Here is a 19,305-nt window from a genome sequence, read left to right on the forward strand (position 1 = left end):
ATTGGGAAGAAGAGCATGATCAAACTGTGTTCTTGTGTGTATTATAAAAGTAATGCCAACTATTAGAATTATAATACACTAATAAAATATTCAATAATATTCTTTAAAAGTTCTCTATCATTGTACAATATAAATTGCACAATGCAATATTCATACACTATTATTTCCCTCCATTTCCTTCTAGTGGCCCCAATCTCCCAAATATTTTTAGAAGAGATTCGTTTACTGAAGATCTGAAATAGAGTCTGTGCTCAATTCTTACGAAGCTTCAGATAAGTGCCCTGTCCAGGGTATTAAAGGGGAGGAAACATAAGATCATGTAACCGTCTAAGAAATTTGAAGCTCTCAATGTGGTTTTCACATCTAACCACTCATGCGGAGATCATGCTGTAGTCTACTTACCAAACAATGCGATGGAACTCACTGTGCAAGTGTGGACTTCATGTTCAGGGTTAAGCATAAGGAAATGTAAACTTAATCCCAGTTTTACATAAAGAGAAAATCCTTCCACATTTTATTGGACAGAATAGGTTGACCTGGAGGTGAAAGGAGAAAGGTAAAAGATCAAAACAGGGCAAGGATTAAGAACGGGGCTTATCTCAGCTTAATTATAAAATAGGTGAAAGACAGTGCCTATAGTAAACCTAGCAACACCTTGAAGTCTTCGGTTTTCATCAGAAGGGTTTGTTCTATCTGGTCATAATAGGAAAGAACTCTAATCCATTAGTAATTATATCAGCTTAAGATAATGAGTTGGTTTGATTCTTCTGCTCTACTTGTGCTTCTGGCACTCATTCTCATTTTTATTTTAAACGTGAAAGCCTTTACGGTTAAAGCATCCAAACTACAGCCTCCAGGACCCAAACCTTGGCCAATTATTGGAAATCTACACATCCTCAACCTGAAGAGGCCATATCAGACCATGCTAGAGGTAAGACAAAAAGCCATACAGACATACACGATAATTATCTTGGGGCGGTGTGTGTGTGTGTGTGTGTGTGTGTGTGTGTTTGTGTGTGTGTGTTGTTACATCATTCTGGACCTGAGATGCTTGCTAATTTGCATGTGCTAACAACAGTTCATATATGTGTTTTGGGGTCATCAGATTTCAAAACTGACAGAGCTGCTTAAAAATGCTTATACACACTGAAATTTCTATGTGTGAGTGTGTGTGTGTGTGTGTGTGTGTGTGTGTGTGTGTTTGTAAAAATTAGCCAATATGATTCAAAGACTTAAGTGACAATTACATTCTCAAGTATCTACGGCATGTAATCTTCACCTCAAATGTTCTGGTTTACATTTTTCCATATATGACCTACCACAAAACAACTAAGTTTTGATTATTCGTGTATCTGCAGACTTCAGATTAACTACTCAAAACTCTATCATAAATAAGATGAAAATCTATACTAATGGTCCAGCAGTTCAGATCTAGGTCTTTTATCTGCCTGATGAATGAATTCAGCTTACTCTGTGTCCACAGTTCAGATTTAGGTCTCCATCAGTCTGATGAATGAGTTCAGCTCTTGTCCTCTGTTTTGCTGTCTTCCAGTTTACAGAGTTCATACAAGAACTGGTCTGATGACTCCACTTGGAGCTGGCAAATGATATAAAGTTTATAAGTTCTAAAGTGTTTCTGAGTTGAGTTCTCAAAGAATTTGTAACATTTTAAATTTAAAATCTTTTTTTTCTTTTCTTTTATTTTAAATTTTGTTTCTTTGTGTAGTTTTGGAACCTGTCCTGGAACTCACTCTGTAGACCAGGATGGCCTCAAACTCCCAGAGATCCACCTGCCTCTGCCTCCCGAGTGCTGGGATTAGAGTCATGTGCCACTACCACCCAGTCTAACATTAAAATCTTAAAAGACAAGGTATTGAAGAAGAAAAAAACTATAATATTACCTCAATCAATCAAAAAATAAAATAAAATTGCTTTAAATTTGCTTCATGCTTTTTATTTAATAGATCAACGCATTTAGCATACTCCCCTTAACCAACCTGGGGGAAGATAAAATGGCATTTTATCTCCATATTACAGATAAGTTTACTTCACAGAAATTACTTCCTAGAAACAATACTTAAAACAACTTTGTGGCCCCTTATCCTACTATTCAAAATCAGGTTAATTCCTCATAAGAATGAGACCTTCATTCAGCAAATTTCTTCATCTAATTAGGTCTTCCTCAACTTTATTTCCACACTACTCCTGTTTTTTGCTTATATATTAACCAGGCTAAATTCTTTGCAGCATGTTTTTTTCATTTTCTTTCTCATTTCCACAGATATGTCTTGTTCTGAACTATTTCGACCCACAGAACACGGAGGTTTCAACCCTTTTCCATTATCTGGACCCTTTTTTTTAACTAAACTTATCCTCAAACTGTTTTTATGAGATATGCTAATCTACCCAATACAAAGCAGTTCTCAAACAAAACATTCTGTTCTCGAATTCCCATTTTAATTTCTACTTCGGAAAGAGTGATTTTAATTGTACTAATTTTTTAAATCATTGAGTCATCCTTCGATTTCTGTTGCAACTCTAAATAAGTACGTTTCAATATAAAGGAACATTCCGAGCCATCTTAGTCTTCACAAAAGCTCAAGTGGGTTAAGACCACAGGCTCTCAGCCAGTGTGACACTGGTTGTGTGGTTCTTGCTGAGCAGCACCGCCTACGGTGAGATCTCATGAAGACACAGTAACCTTTCTGTTCAACAGAGGTGATGTCTACTTCAGGCAAGGGAGCTGAGATGTAACGGGACTAAGAGTAAATCAGGATTTCATATATATTGGCTTCTTCTACCTTTCAATTATAAAAGAAAATGGAATGTTTCTTTCAATAAAAAATGTTACCAATAATAGAGAATTAACTTGGTCCTAACATCACAGCACACCCTAAGAAACAGGATGTTCATATGGGATATATTAGTGTGGTACCAAAGAAATGTTTGGTTTTTCCAGAGTTGTGGCTGGGCATTTTCTGTTTTCAAACAAAAATATAATAGGGAGAGACAATGGTTCATTCTGTAGTAAAAGACAAGTCTTACCCTCACATTTGAAATCAAATAGAGCCCAGGGATCACGAACTGAAGACCACCAGTGTGGCTCCAGGGGCTATGACGGCTGGAGGAGTAACTCTAGTAATGAAGGCCAGAGGTCATGATCGATTTTACTTTTGATTATACCGTGATGTTTCGATTCTTTCTCTACTTTTTTTTTCACCAAAGCTCTCCAAGAAATATGGCCCCATTTACACCATTCATATGGGACCAAAGAAGGTGGTGGTGCTTTCTGGCTATGAGACGGTGAAAGATGCCCTTATTAATTATGGCAATCAATTTGGGGAGCGTTCTCGGGTGCCTATATTTGAAAGACTTTTTGATGGAAAAGGTAAAGATCCCTAAACTTTGCATATATCCCTTTTGTTAAAGTTGTTAAATATTAACTATGTTCCATTTATTTATTCTTATCTCCTTACTTTGATAGTTTTATATGCTTTGGATTAATCCTTCTCCCTGGAAAATAGTGAATTTGTTTGCAATTGTTCATTGACACCTAGCTTGATATAAGAATCAAATAGAAACTCAAAAATGCATACTGAATTCAGCAACAAAAATTACAAAATGTGTCCCCAACCCAGAAGTCCTTGCTGTACTACTAGAAAAGGAAAATACCTTTTTACAGGAGAAGAATGTGCTTCACAGTCCACCACCATAAAACCAGGAAGGAATGCCTTTACATACTGCATCAGATATTCACACTGAAGTCTCTCAGAATGAAAAAAGAAATTAGCTAGGACTCATGATACTGGATTTGCTAATTGGAGTCACACAAAGAAAAACAAATTTACCATATATGTATGGTATGCACGTTAGGTTAAGTTCTGCACATCTAACCCTAGGTTCTTATCTTCCCAGAGGAGCTGAGAAACAGGGATCTTATTTCCCTGATCATTTCAGACAGGTCTCCAGATATTTAGGAAAGACATTCTAGTCATACATCTAAAGAATGATGACTTGGTTTTCAAACAGATGTGTGTATATTTCAAAGAGAAGGGAAACTGCTTAGAATGTTTTCCACAGCAAATCTTCTAGGAAATGAAAAAAAAAGGGAGACTTACTAATCTTTTTTTTTTTTTGAAACAAGAATGCCAACTTTATTGTGTGCCAGGGAAGCTTATATAAGTAGGAATCCTTAACTGATAGCCACGCCCCAGCTCTTGGGATTTCCAGCTGTAAAACCCACCAGGATGGGGGCTGCAGACTTACTAATTTTTACAGGGAGACCTTGCTTGTTTTCTTTATTAACTTGCTGAGAAATGAAACTAGGCTTTGAGAAATGCTAGATAACTACTCTTAGACTATGCCATCAACCCAGTCTTCCCTTATTTCTGGCAGGGAATATCAAAGCTTTCCTCTATAATTTTTATTTGTCCTTGACCACTAAATTTAACACTGTTGGAGATAACTTAAAAACACTCCTTTCTCTCTAAGGAATTGTCTTTTCACATGGAGAAAACTGGAAAACAATGAGAAGGTTCAGTTTGACCACGCTGAGGAACTTTGGCATGGGCAAGCAGATTATAGAAGACACGATCATAGAGGAATGCCAGCATCTTGTACAGAATTTTGAATCTCACAAAGGTCTGTAGAGTAAATAAAACCATTCCATAAGTAAGAAATCAACAAAAGGTACATTTAGTCATGTAGTTTGAAATAATTTAACTTGGAAAAAAAATCTCAAGGACATACAAGTGCCCAATGTTGTCTACTCAAATATTGTCCATGTCAGATGAGACGTTTGTTCTCTTTCTCTTCTGCTCCTTTCTCTCCCTCTTCCTGTGCCTCTTCCTCTCTCTGTGCCTCCTCCTCCCTCCCTCCCTCCCTCCCTCCCTCTCTTTCCAATATTTTCCCATATATATATATATATATATATAAATCAGTTGGAATTTACTTTTATATAAAATAAATTTTGAACTATTTGAAAGTATTTTGAAAATATGCTGTCCCTTTACTCTCAAATAATATACAATAATGCTCCTGTAATGCAGTATTTACTTACCAAGAAGTTAACTTTGACATAATACATAGCATCCGGGTTTTGGTCTCCTACATAAGAGAATTTAAAAACTGGCCCATGATGGCTAGTTCAAGAACAGGTAAGAGGTGCTTTGGGCAGCAGAACAGATGAGTCTTCCATCTGGGCATCTGCCAGGGGTGGGTGATAGATAAGGGAGGCAGCAGAGTCGTGTTTGTCAAAGGAGAAGTCAGAAACCAGAGCAGTCTGGCTCAGCAGTAAATGCCTGAGAGCCGCTACCCCAAGGCTGAGATTTCCAGGTCATCCTCACGTGTATCATATTTCTTTTCTATCTTTGTATTTCACCTGACCTTCCTTAGACTTTCTCATCTCCAATGCCTTACTGCCAAGAAGGTCCTTAACTTTGTCCAGACAAGGGAAGAATTCATTAGTAAAGGCTAGGTACCACAGACCAGGGCACTTAACTAGATGATTACCAGCTGCCAGCCATTAGATGTATGTCAGCAGGTGCCAAGTTAGACCCCGAAGAATGCCTGGCAATTAGACATCTCCAGGTTCCTTTGCATCCTTTTTTCCTGATGTTTTCTCTCAAAGTCAGGCTACTGAAACTGGAAATTCTCCCTGAGGAAATCCTTTTTCTTAAAGCAAACTAGGGCTATCATTCTAATCTTCACTGGCCATTCTGTCTTGGAGTTGTCTGCAGAAAATTCTCTGACCTATGGTATTAGATCCTAAGACTCCCATTTTTGAAGGCGCTCAGCTCCATCCCTTGGAGGAAGCACCAGGCAGAGGGAGGACAATTGGAGTCTGAGCAGCCTCCTTGGGTTCCATACTGAGTCTATTATGATTAGACTACACCCTTTGTGCCCAAGCATGTTTTCACTTAACTCTCGATGGCTCATGGAAGCAAGGTGGAAAAAACGCTACTTTACCCTCCGTTTCTATGTCTTCGATCTAATGGTGCCTATGCTATATGTGGTGGTGAGCAAACAAGTTTGTTATTCTTGCATTAACTTATCTTTTGTGGTATTTTGAATGTGAAAGGCCCACATAGATTCATACATTTGAATACTTGGTCCTCAGTTTGGGGGAACTGTTTAGGAAAGTCTAGGAAGGGTGGCATTGTTGGAGAAGGTATGTTATTGAGGGTGGGCTTTGAGACGTCTAAAGCCCACACCATTAAGATTCTTAAACTGTAAGTCATATTCAATGTTAAGTATATATAATTATATATATGTGTGTATGTATATACACACAAACACACATGTATACACACACACACACACACACACATATATATATATATATATATATATATATATATATATATATATGTTTGTTCATGGTGCCTTCACAGCAATAGAAAAGTAACTAAAACACATTAATATCAGCACTCAAGAGGGAGAGGCAGGTGGTTTTCTATGAGTTCAAAGCCAGTCAGGCTATATAGAAAGTTCTGGGCCAGCCAGGCTACCTAGTGATATTTTCCCTCAAAAATAAATAGATAAATAATTATGCCAGTACAAAGTTGGCATGCTAGTGAGTAGCCAACCTGATTATGCCTCCTCTTACCATGCCCTCAATATGTTATTCCTAAAATAAATAAGTAAATAGGTTTTTACGTACTGAAACATAATTAATAACCTCATAAGCCAAGTAAGCTTTTGTATATGTTTGTTGGAGATGTAACTGAGTAAGGAACCTTGGGCCCATGCATACTAAGCAAGCACGTGACCACTAAGCTGCCGCTACAACCTTCCTTTTACTTTTTATTTTGGAAATCGATCCCACTAGGCTGTCTAGGCTGGCCTTGAACTCATTCTACAGCCTAGGAAGTCCTCAACATTCGATCTTCCTACCTCAGTCTCCCCTGTAACACAGATACAGACCTGTGAAACCAGGTCTGATTTCACGCTCTGTGTAGATTTCTGTGATGCAGAAAACATCAGAATGTAGTAAAATTTCTAGCCCAAACTTCAGTGTGGCCTACTATAGTGAGTGATGTTTTCCCATTTATTGTGCAATAACAACCCTCTCTCCACACACTGCAATATAAAGCTACACACACACACACACACACACACACACACACGTTAAGTTGCCTGTGCCACATTATTCTTTCTGTAGCTGAGCTGAATGCCAGTCTTCTTTCACATTTCCACTTCATTTCCTTTGTGGCCATCTGAGCATTTGTGGCAACTTCTGGGCATGAGCCAGAGCTATAAATTTCACATCCCTGAAGGACACAATCACAGCTAATCCTTCTCCGAAACTCTTCACTGGAAAGCCTGCCCTAGTCAGTCTGGAAGTGACTTAGCACTGTGTATGTGGCTATTCCTGACCTGCTCAATGAATTGCCTTCTAGGAAAACCCTTTGAGATCAAAAGAGTACTGAATGCTTCTGTTGCTAATGTCATTGTGTCCGTGTTGCTTGGGAAACGGTTTGAGTACCAAGACCCCCAGTTCCTAAGACTCCTAACCTTAATTGGTGAAAACGTGAAGCTCATTGGAAGCCCAAGAATTGTGGTAATGTTTTTTCTTTCTTTTTTGATTTCTTTTTGTGATTTAGATCCTATGAGGTATACTTGACTATTTGAGAGACTGTACAAAGGATGCTAATGTGTTCTAGGTATAATGGTATGGCAAACATGCTAGTTTCACCTACCCAATGGTTCTCTCATCACAAGGCACTGCAATAAATACCTTGATGCATGGATTGTGAGAAACACCAAAGTATGGCTTTGGTCTGTCTTATAATTGTAGCCATCTGTCATTTACCTACACCAACAACCATTCATGGGATATGAAATAAGCATCTATTAAATAAGAAGTGTATAGTAGAATTCAGTTAGGAAAATGGGTTTTAACAACTCCTTTGAGAAGGCAACTAAATATTAGATCTTATCTAACTAAAAATAAGTATATTGAGAAATTTTAGCAAACAATAAAGTTGTTCCTGAAATGTCAAAGCTTGCACTGCCCATCCGTTGCAAACAACAACAACAACAACAACAAAAGAAACAAAAAAAAACAAGTATGAAGTATTGAATCTTTAAAATTAGCTTTATTCAGAGAACCATTAACATCCTAAAAACATCTTTGTTACGTCTCATCTCCAGCCTCAGATTAAATGGGGAAAAGAAGGGATGGAGATTGCCTCTTTGGTCAAGATATCTAACACATCTTGTCACTATCCCTTGCATGCTGTCTTCAATCTCTTGACTTCTGAACCAAGAACTTCTTTAAATCTAGCTGCTTTGGTTGGTGCCAACCCTGTACTCTTCCAGGGGCATCTGGACTGGGAGATGGTTAGCTGAGAGCTCACCAACCACTAACAACAGTATGTGTGAGCTGTTAATAATCCAGTGTACTTGATGGATCTTCTCTACATCAAGGAGTTCAAGAATGTCCTTATAATACAAAGGTGTCCCTGTCAAAGTCTTCTTGAAAAGTTTTTAAGGGTTGGGGATGACTTTATAAAGTGGTACTTCTTGTCAGGATCTACAGATAATGTCTGTTACAAATGGAAGTATTTCTGTGGTTCTACAGAAATCCTAAGTGAATTTATTGTGTTATTTGGGATTAAGATGATGCAGTTGTTTACCAGGACTCACAGAAGATTTTTTTTAAAGAAACATTGGGCTTCTTTCTCTCAGCATAAAGCTGATATTATTGCTGTATACCGTATCACCTTTAATTATATTACCCCACAGGTACAATATGCAAAATGCTGTGCTTAGATAGAGCTTATGAGCTGTTTCAGGATTTGCTGTTGATTGTTTAATTCTAACAAATGGGAAAGCATCATTATATAATTCTGTTTATCACTCTTAGCTGAAGCAAAAACTGAAACTGTTATTTCTACAATTTTTCAATAATCATATTTTCACTTGCATTGTCCCAACTAGCTTATACCCATACTTAAAATATTTTTTAAATTTTTTAGCTTTTTAATATGTTTCCTGTTTTGGGATTTCTCCTAAGAAGCCACAAGAAGATCATAAGGAACAGAGATGAATTATTTTCCTTCATAAGGATGACCTTCCTAGAACACCGTAATAATCTGGATAAAAATGATCCCAGAAGTCTCATTGATGCTTTTCTGCTCAGACAGCAAGAGGTAATGGTGCTTCTCTCAGAGGATTCTTTGGCCAAGATTTGCTACTAATCTAACTAATCATTTCTAGAAGCAAAACATTCCTTCAGAAAAGATAAACAACTGAACTCAGATTAACAGTGGGTCATTTATAAACTGAAGACGCTATTTATTACATTTTGCTTACATTTGTATATTATTATCTGGGGAACGATATAAAGATCTTTTATATTATTTTTTTTTAAAGATTTGCTTATTTACTATGTATACAGTATTCTGCCTGCACGTATGCCTGCAGGCCTGGAGAGGGCACCAGATCTCATTATAGATGTGAGCCACCATGTGGTTGCTGGGAATTGAACTCAGGACCTTTGGAAGAGCAGCCAGTGCTCTTAACCACTGAGCCATCCATCTCTCCAGCCCTATATTAGGTTTCTTTATAGTAATCTTTAGTAATGCATTTCATCTGTTAAATCTAAGAAAGATTACTTTGTTAAAAAAATATTAAAAAGAAATACTAAAGAAATATAAAAATTTTAAAAAGAAAAAAATTAAAGAGAATTAATATGGTATTTCACAATACTATAATAAGACGTGGGGAGTGTTTTAATAACTCAATTGAATACTATCTTGTACCCTTCTTAAACAAAAACAGCCTTTGCTATTTTCAGATTTATTTAGCAGTGTTAGCATCTGGCACTTACTCCACATCCTCCAGTTCTGTGAGACAGCTGCATAATGAAAGCAAAGTCCTCTAAGCTGACGAGTGCTCTGCCTGCTGTTTTTAATCTATGGTAATCTTTTACAATTACCCATTGTGAGATGATTACATGACTAAAGACGTATTTTAACATTTTAGGAAAACGATCCATCTGCTGACTATTTCAGTGAAGAAAATTTGTTAGCCCTCGTAAGTAATTTGTTTGGAGCAGGAACAGAGACCACAGCCACCACACTACGCTGGGGAATTATACTTATGATGCGATACCCTGAGGTTCAGGGTAAGTCTCTAAGATTCGGAGCATTACCCCAGTGAGGGAAAGCAAAAGTCTCCAGGAGTCAAAAACACAGAAGTCTACAGTCATCCTGGTTACCTGTACATTGTAACCTTGACAATAGCTTACGTGGTTAGTTTCCTTTGAGAATAAGAAAGAGAGCGTTGAGGCTTGGGGAGGTGGCTCAGCAATTAGTTGATCCTCTTAAAAAGGATCAGAGCTCTGTTCACAGTTTTTACACCAGGGGAATCACAGCTCTGGCTCCAAAGGCTCTTTCTTCTGTATTCCATGGGCACCCGAACCCACGTTCACATACCCACAAATACACACACACACATACATACAATTGAAAATCAAATAAATCTTTTGAAAGAAAGTAGGGTTTGCTCTTTACACACCCTGAGATGATCTGAAATCATGCTCATTCACAGAGCAGCCTTAGAAACAGAAGCAGAAAGTCAGAAGGATGATGAAGAAAGCTCCCAAGTTGGGAGAACATTTGGGTTTGACTTTTATATTTTATATAAAAAATCACTTATTTAATATTTTATATTTTACATATTTAATATTATATATATTTATATATTATATATAAATCACTTATTTAAAAATCACTTGAATACATGTGCGGGCAGAACCTTAACCTCTAATTGTGTTGTATCCAGCAAAGGTCCATGAAGAGATCATCAAAGTTGTGGGCTCAGCTCAGCCTCGACTTGAGCACCGAACTCAAATGCCCTACACAGACGCTGTCGTTCATGAAATACAGAGGGTTGCAAACATACTGCCCACAGGCTTACCCCGTGAGACAACCACAGATGTTATGTTTAAGAACTACTATATTCCAAAGGTAAGGGCTTAGGCAGGCGAGAGGGGAGAGTATATCCCAGATGTTTAACATGGTAGAAGCACTGAGAGTGAATCTCAAGGACAGTCTTGGCCCACTTTTCTCCTTCCCACCTGCTCCCTCTCCTTTTATTATCTCTTGCCTTGCCTTCCTCCCCATTATTCAAAATAAGATAGCTGAGTGTTTGAATGTGTGTCTGTGTGTGTGAACGTGTGTGTGTATGTGTATGTATGCAACTGATGACAACAGTTAACACTTCGTAAAACATTATCCTATTTTATGTTATAACTGAGAAAAAATGGGATTCAGAGGATGTGGCCCTTTTCTGGCATGAAAGGTTGCTCCTTGAAGGAGCCAGGATGCCAGGATGTCACTTTCAGGGTCCTGAGCTTTCTTGAGGCAGGCTCTTTCATTGGCACCTCCATTCTTTAATCCCATCCTCTCAAGGAATCATGCCTACGGATTCTCAGACTCCTTCTTCATCAAATCATTGTGTTCCTCTGGAAAATTGGAGACATGTATGTATACCTTCCTAAAACTAGACTGAAGGTGAGCATGGCTAGGAGGTTGTGAAACGCACGTGGAACCAATACTTTTCTTCAATACCTAATCAGAGCACAGCTGCTGGGCCCATGTCTGCATAAAGCTATGGTGCTACTGATCATTTGGGATTCTTTTCGCTACACTACTGCACCCCACTCTGGGAACACTCTCTGAATAAGACTGTGCTCACCTTTGGAGCTTTTCTTCTCAGCCTATGCTAGGTACACTATTGAGCTGAGTTAACCCAGTTAACAGTGAAACAGAAAAACAAATGCAAGCAATGTGCCAGTGGTCAGTTTCACATGACTATAATAGAATATACAAGGCAGCTGTCTTGCAAAGAGAAACGGTTCATTCGATTTAGGGTTTTATCAGTTCACGTTGAAGATTAGACATTCCGGGCCCATCGAAGTTGAACTGGTGAAGACAGTAGGTGGCATTGAGAGAACTGTATGGAGAAGCCAGTGAACAGACAAAGACTGGCTGACTGGAGTCCCATGATCCCCTAGAAGAGAACATCGCCACTGGTATAAAGATGAACCAGTCCCATGGTCCTCATCTCCTAAAGCTCTACCAGAGCCTTTAACGCAAGTCATGAACATAGAACCTTTGGAAGAATCTCCCCACCTTCAAGCCATAGCAAAAGTGAAAACAGAGAAGCAATGTTAAATGTGATCCACAAGACGCAGTAAGAGCAGTAGGAGTTTAGTTTTAGCCTCCTACTCTGCTGCAATCCATGTAAAATGCAGTTGTTCAGAGGACTTTGCAGGTACAGGGATATCTAATTAATGTGTTGCCCTACTAGGAGGTAGGCTCAGTCTTGGCACAGCTCAATCAGCTTTTTGGTGAAATTAATATAATTAACATGTTTGCTATGAGGCAGAGAAAGTAAATTTACATATAATCTAAGTGACTAGATATGTAGGTAAATGATAGAAAGATGATAGATAGATAGATAGATAGATAGATAGATAGATAGATAGATAGATGATAGGTAGATGATAGATAGATAGATGATAGATAGATAGATGATAGATAGATAGATGATAGATAGATAGATAGATAGATAGATAGATAGATAGATAGATGATAGGTAGATGATAGATAGATAGATGATAGATAGATGATAGATAGATAGATAGATAGATAGATAGATAGATAGATAGATGATAGATAGATGATAGATAGATAGATAGATAGATAGATAGATAGATAGATAGATAGAATATGATGGTACACACATGTTTTAAAACAAAATGCTTTTACTCAATTGTCTACTTGAGTAGAAAAAAAAGCACAAAGATTTTTTTGATAAAAGTTAACTGAAAGATTATATTCCAAATCATCATTAAAGACAATTTTAATAATAATAGTTATCAAAATTAAATAGTGAATATTTCCTTTAATTAATTAATTTATTTCCTGATGACTAATCTTGAATATTGTATACCCAAGGCGGGCATTCTTGTGCCTGAACTATGCCTCCTGTTCAGAGTTTTGAGTTTAATCATGACATTACCATGTTTTGTTTGCTGTCATTCTCAGAATGCCCTTTCTTATACAGTTAAAATCACCTCTTCACTTATAGAAAGTTGTTTTATAACATGTGGCACAACATGAAAGCAGAGAAGCTTGTGATTTAGAATCTGTCCATATAATCTTTGATTTGGCATCCACTGTCAAGGACCTTGAGGGATAAAAGAGCAAATCTTCACCGAGCCATCGAACCTTCCAGAAATTCTACCAGGTTCTTTCTTTTGTATTCTTTCACCTACAGCTTACAGCGCAACTGAGGACCACTGAACTTCCCACACACAGACGAAGAAGTGAATTTCATGAAGTTAAATTCATGAAACTATTAAACATTAACAAGCTGAGCGGGGAACCTGTTAAATAATATGCTGTTATCACATAACCAATACACACTAAAGGCTCATTTCCAGGTCCTGCTTTCAGTTAGGAGCCAAGGAAAACTTTGGTGACTAAAGAGAACATCACATTACTGACCTTAAAGCCTTCCCAGACGGCCGTATTTCTTTCAAGAATACACCGTATCTAGAAATTACCAGTCATGGTAATAACACTTTGCAGAGGAGCCTCTTAGAAAGAAATGTCTTTTTTTTTTTTCACTAACAGCACTAACTTTTATTTCTAGGGCACAGAGGTGATCCCTTTGTTGACATCAGTACTGCGGGATCAAACCCAGTGGGAAACACCAGACACATTTAACCCCACTCATTTCCTCAGCTCCAAGGGGAGGTTCGTCAAGAAAGAAGCTTTCGTGCCCTTTTCAGTGGGTAAGGTGCCTTACTTGCCACAGCTTCTTTAACAAGTAAGAGAGCTGTCGCCTCAAGAGTATGCTCAGGTCTTGTGGTTTTCACATTGAAAAATTACTTTCCGTTTTGCTTTTGCCCGGGGGATCAATACTGTATTCAGGCCTGGCTGCCTTTGCATACCCTGTGAAGTCTCTTTCGACCTTTAAGCAAGCAACAGCCATCCATATTTAGGATAAGTAACCTGCTCAGGAATTTCCCCCAGCTTAGTGTGGAAGTCAAAATTTTCTCTGTAGTACTGGGAAGATGGCTCAGCAGTTAAAAGAAATTTTGCAAAGTGGGGTTCTTTATTCTTTTTAAAGATTTATTCATTTTATGTATTCTAATGGTCTATCTGCATGTACACCTGCACACCAGAAGAAGGCATCAGATTTCATTACAGGTTGTGAGTCACCATGTGAGTACTAGGAATTGAACTTGGGACCTCTGAAAGAGCAGCAAGTGCTCTTAACCTTTGAGTCATCTCCCCAGTCCCTGAGTGTGGTTCTTAGCACCCACATTTGACAATGATAACTGTTTGTAACTCCAAAATCATGAGTCTCCAGTGCCTTTGGATTCTGATGGGATATATGGCCACATACCTACTCACAAACACACAGGCATACATATAATTAAAAATAAATCTAAAAAACTGGAATGTATTGTGGGTCTCCGTTAAAGAAAGCTAAGACTAACAGTACTTTTTTGTTTGTTCAAGTTTTGTTGTTATTTTTGCTGTTATGAGACAAAGACTCTCTATGTAGCCCTTGCCATCCTGGAACTCACTATATACACCAGGCTGGCCACAAACTCAAAGAGATCCATTTGCCTCTGCCTCCAGAGTGCTGGGATGAAAGATATGCGCCACCACACCCAGCCTAATACTACATCGTAGTCATAGACAAATAAGTAAAATTCAAACTATAAGAAAAATATTAAATATGAATCAATTTTATGTGTCTGCTTTTAGTGTTACCTATAACTTCTCTGTCCTTATGTCCCTCTAGTTGTTTGGAAGGTACCCTTTTCTTCTGTTTCCGTTTACGGTTACATCCACGCTGTCAAAGTCTTGTGCTGTGAAGGGCTTTTGTGATCTAAACATCTTTGTCTTCAGAGAGCATTCTCAGATGTACACGCACAATAAGATTCTCTTGCTAGGGTTGGAACCTCTTATACTACATGTTTTATCTTGTTGGGCTGATCAGAATTTCCCTTCAAACTCAATAAAGCTTAAACAGAAGGTCATAGCTAACATCCCAAGGTCTTTACTTCTCATTCTGTTAAACACCATTCAGTTACGTCCTTATTTTGGGGGAGATGGAAAGAGCTAATCCCAAATCTACATTAGCTGACCCTTTCACAGCCTTCTCCAAGGCTTGCAACACTGTTATAATTATCATTTACCTGTTGGGTCACCTGTTACACAGGCAAGACCATGAGAACAATAGCAGTGCCAAAGCCAAGCACAATAATACCCGTGTCTTGTTGACATTAAACCTGCTTATCGCTGAGTCGTTAGCTATTTTATGGACGTAACTAAACAGAAAAGAAATACCCATGACTTTGAACCCCATAAAAACCTGGTCTCCTTACTGTGCCCAATAAGAAAATGCATAGTTATATGTAGAGTTGTTCTGTTCCGTGTAGCTCTTCAATAACCAAAAGGTTAACATGAGATCTTTTCCCTCTGTTGTAAAATAGAAGTCTTCTATGATTTTGGACATTTGCAATTTATGTTTAAAAAAATAAAAACTAAAACAGAGCTCTACAGCTGTATTAATTACAAAATTACTGGTTGTAATGTAAACCGCACATTAAAGCCCTCCTGGGAGTTGTTAAACAGACCTGCTGTGTCTTCAGAAGGACTGAGAGCAGAATATACATTAACAACGCTGCATTTCATTCAAACGTGTGGCCTTCAATCTTCAACACGAATGCAAAACTCATTCTATTTCATCTAACAATAAGATCATTCTTCACACAGTACAATCTAGGAAATATAGATAACTACCAAGAGCTTATTATTTTAATGAACTTCTACCTGGAAAGTTTCTTTTCTCAATCTTATTTAATTATCCCAAACAATGTAGATTTCAGAATTATACCAGTTGCAAATGGTATAATTACCAAATGCTTCTACAGATTAATGACCTTCTCAAGATCACTGTGACCTCGTTCCTGCTCCTTCCTCTTTTCCATATAATCTCTCTGGTGCCCCAAGTATAGTGAGAGACAAATCTCACCCAGCCAATGGCACAAGGACCTTGTCCTTACCTTCCCTCATTGCCACCTGGCCAATTTCTCATCCTTTCTTTCAAAGGTTACTTATAAAGCTCTCAAACAAAGAATGAGCCTTCCCTGGCTTACTGGGTATCTTTCCACATATCTCCTTGTGACACTGCCTATTTATCTGTAGGTCATCAACTACACCATAGTTCTCTCGAGAACAATAGCAGATGCTTAGCCAAGTTTAGTAGCTGTCATGTTGACATTAAGCATGAGTTTGTGGATGAAATGGCTAGCTTTTACTTAGAAGACACATCATGTGCTTGCTTTTACACATGATCTTGTGTTACACATGACTTTTTCAAAAAGTATTTGCAAATTAAAATGTTGTTATTGTTATTTTTTCCTATTACTGTGATAAACAACATGTCCATAAAAACAACTTAGAGAGGAAAGGCTTATATTTCTGGTTCACATTGCATTACTGAGAGAAGGCAAGGCAGGAACTCAAGACAGGAACCTAGAGCCAGAGGCCTTGGAAGAACATTGCTTCCAGTCTCCACCTCTGGCTCATGGTCAACCAATTTTTTTTATACATCCAATACTAACTTACCTAGGGAAGAAGTCACACACCGTGTGCTGGGCTTTCCTATATCTATGATCAGTCAAGATAATATCTCAGGACAATATAATCTGGGTAATTCCTCAGTTGAGGCTGTATCATTAAAGCTGCCATTGGATTTATCATTTATTATTTCCAGGTCTTGCTTTGAAACAAAACCTATAAAACTCAGCAGAGGTTGATGACTGATCCACTCATTCCAAAATAGAGGAGAATGTGTGATCTGGTTTTGTCTTTGTCTGGGATTGTTCAGGGTTTTGTGCTGATGTCTTTATTTTTATCTTTTTATTTGTTTTGTTTTGTTTTTGTTTTGCTTTGTTTTGTTTTTTGAGACAGGGTTTTGCTGTAACTATAAAGCCTGTCCTGGAACTAGCTCTTGTAGACCAGGCTGGCCTCGAACTCACTGAGATCCTCCTGCCTCTGCCTCCTGAGTGCTGGAATTAAAGGCATGTGCCACCACTGCCCAGCCTGTGCTGATGTCTTATAACCTTCTGTGGTTTCTGTGTCTCCAGGCCGTCGGATGTGTGCTGGCGAACCACTGGCAAAAATGGAGCTTTTCCTTTTCTTCGCCAGTCTCATGCAGAAGTTTACCTTCCAACCACCCCCTGGAGTCTCCCATGTGGACCTGGACTTAACCCCAGACACTGGTTTTACCATCCAACCAAAGCCTCATAAGATATGTGCTCTGTTCCGAGCCTAAGCTCTTTGAGTTTACTGAACTCCAGTTCTTGGTGTGACCTGTGGTCCTCTGCACAAAAGCTTTCCTTCCCTTCATTATAGCTATGCTATTTGGCCAAATCCTTCATGATTCTTTTTGCAGTTAGCCGCCTTCTCACAAAGGGATGTCTTTTCAAGTCAGAATAAGTTTCTCAGATAACTGCTGTAGAAGGAAGCTCACTACCAAACATGAAACAGACATGGGCTTCTTAGTCATGAGATATCTAAGAATCACCAATCAAGAGTCATAATTGGTGTTTGTGTGCAGGGGACATTATAATATCCATGAATATCATCACAACTGCGGTAGAGAAAACGCAACTTATTAGTGCACACATTAAACACAAGACATTGTTTTCATTCTGAGAATAAATAAGTGGTAGCTAATAATAGATAATTGGTTGTGAGTATAGCCAGTTTGCTGAGATCAGAAAGTATTAGTTAGTCAGGGTCCTACTGATGGGTATGCGGAGGTAGAGGGCAATAAAGGCACTTGCCATGTAAACCTGGCATGGCACCCTAAGTTGGATCCCCATAACTCATGTAAAGGTCGAGAGAACCAACTCCACAAAAGTTGTTCTATGACTTGCACATGTGTGCCATGCCATGTAATCTTACACCCGTACACCATGCACACTCTCACACACGTACAATCACTGATGATTCTACTTGGTCTGAAAAGGAGAGTATTCATCTGTGCTCCGGCGTACCTGGAATGCCTGTGCTTAGCGCTCTAACATCCCAATGAAATCATAGGCAAGGGACCCTGGCAGCAGAACAAAGAAAACCATGTAGCTCCCGAGACACAAAAACAACTCCAGCTTTTATGAAGCCAATGTACCCTCCCACCATCAACAACGTGCTTCTCCCTTGCTCTTATCTGACTCGTATCTAAGTGAGAACTGCACTAGACAAAGAAGACTTTATTTAAGGTCTTGTAATTGGCTAGAACCTGGTCAGAACCCAGCTCTGCAGAAGAGCAAAGCAGAAAGGCTTTTAACAGTGGGGTGTGCCATGGAAAAGTACTGGAGGCTGGGAAGGATTCTGGCCTATGGGCTGTGTTCGGCTTATTAAACTCCTGCATTTTCAAATACTTCTATTGGCTGACATTCTGCAGTTGCTACTCATTGCCCATTTGACCTTTTCTTTTTATCCACCGCTAGAGATAAAACCCATAAGAACCACGCTTTGCATGGTAAACAAGCATTCTTCCACTGAACTAAGACCCCAGCCTTGGAGCCTCATTTGAAAAGCTGCTACTTCCTACAGAGACCAGGAGTTCGAATGTCCTATCTTCCTTGAGAATTCATCTCAAGGAAAGCTCTTAGGTCACCCAGAAATCCATATCTGTGAAACTGGCAAAAGATCTTTTCAAAAGACTTGGATTTCAAAGGGAAAGGATTACCGAAAACATTTCTCAAGTCTCAAAGTTTCCTTCCCTGTACATTGGGAAGAAAATTTTCTACAGGTCAATAAAGCCAGAGAAAGTTAGGCCATCTAGGTCATCTTCAAGACATCATTATTCTCAAGGCCTTTTGATGGGAGGACCTCGGGTGCCCTGACTTGCCAGAAAGCCAATGGAAACAAAGAAATGGAACTTACTAGGCTCACTCTGAAGCTTGAACACACACACGTGGAAGTGCACTTTCTGGCTTGCCCTGAGTTTATTACTGGGGTTCACTAGTATATAGTATGGATTTAGTCAGTTCTAAATCCGTAATCAAAACTAGCTGGTGGGTGTGGTTCTCTTTCCTGGGGAGCAGTGAAAATGCCTTGCGTCAGAGATCAGGAGACCCAAGTTTTAACCAAGTAACAAGGTTGTCAGCTATCTATTGTTCTGACATCAGGACTACACACTGGAGAGGCACACATGCTCTGTCTGCCTCCAGAAGCGGGGGGAGAATAGTGTTTA

The 19,305-nt window shown here is 38.7% G+C and overlaps 1 protein-coding gene across 1 annotated transcript; it reads left to right on the forward strand.

Annotated features, from left to right (window-relative positions):
• The first annotated feature begins 748 nt into the window (after nt 1-748).
• LOC121450286 (cytochrome P450 2K6-like) lies at nt 749-17,376 on the forward strand. The gene is made up of 9 exons (XM_041655117.1): nt 749-931; nt 3,226-3,388; nt 4,492-4,641; nt 7,401-7,561; nt 8,982-9,155; nt 9,991-10,132; nt 10,792-10,976; nt 13,672-13,813; nt 17,189-17,376. The coding sequence occupies exons 1-9, from the start codon at nt 749-751 to the stop codon at nt 17,374-17,376; spliced, it is 1,488 nt and encodes a 495-aa protein (XP_041511051.1).
• Nucleotides 17,377-19,305: the final 1,929 nt, after the last annotated feature.

Source organism: Microtus oregoni, unplaced genomic scaffold (genome assembly GCF_018167655.1).
Source record: "Microtus oregoni isolate MIOR12 unplaced genomic scaffold, Mior012 000007F_ref0000211, whole genome shotgun sequence".
NCBI lineage: Eukaryota > Metazoa > Chordata > Mammalia > Rodentia > Cricetidae > Microtus > Microtus oregoni.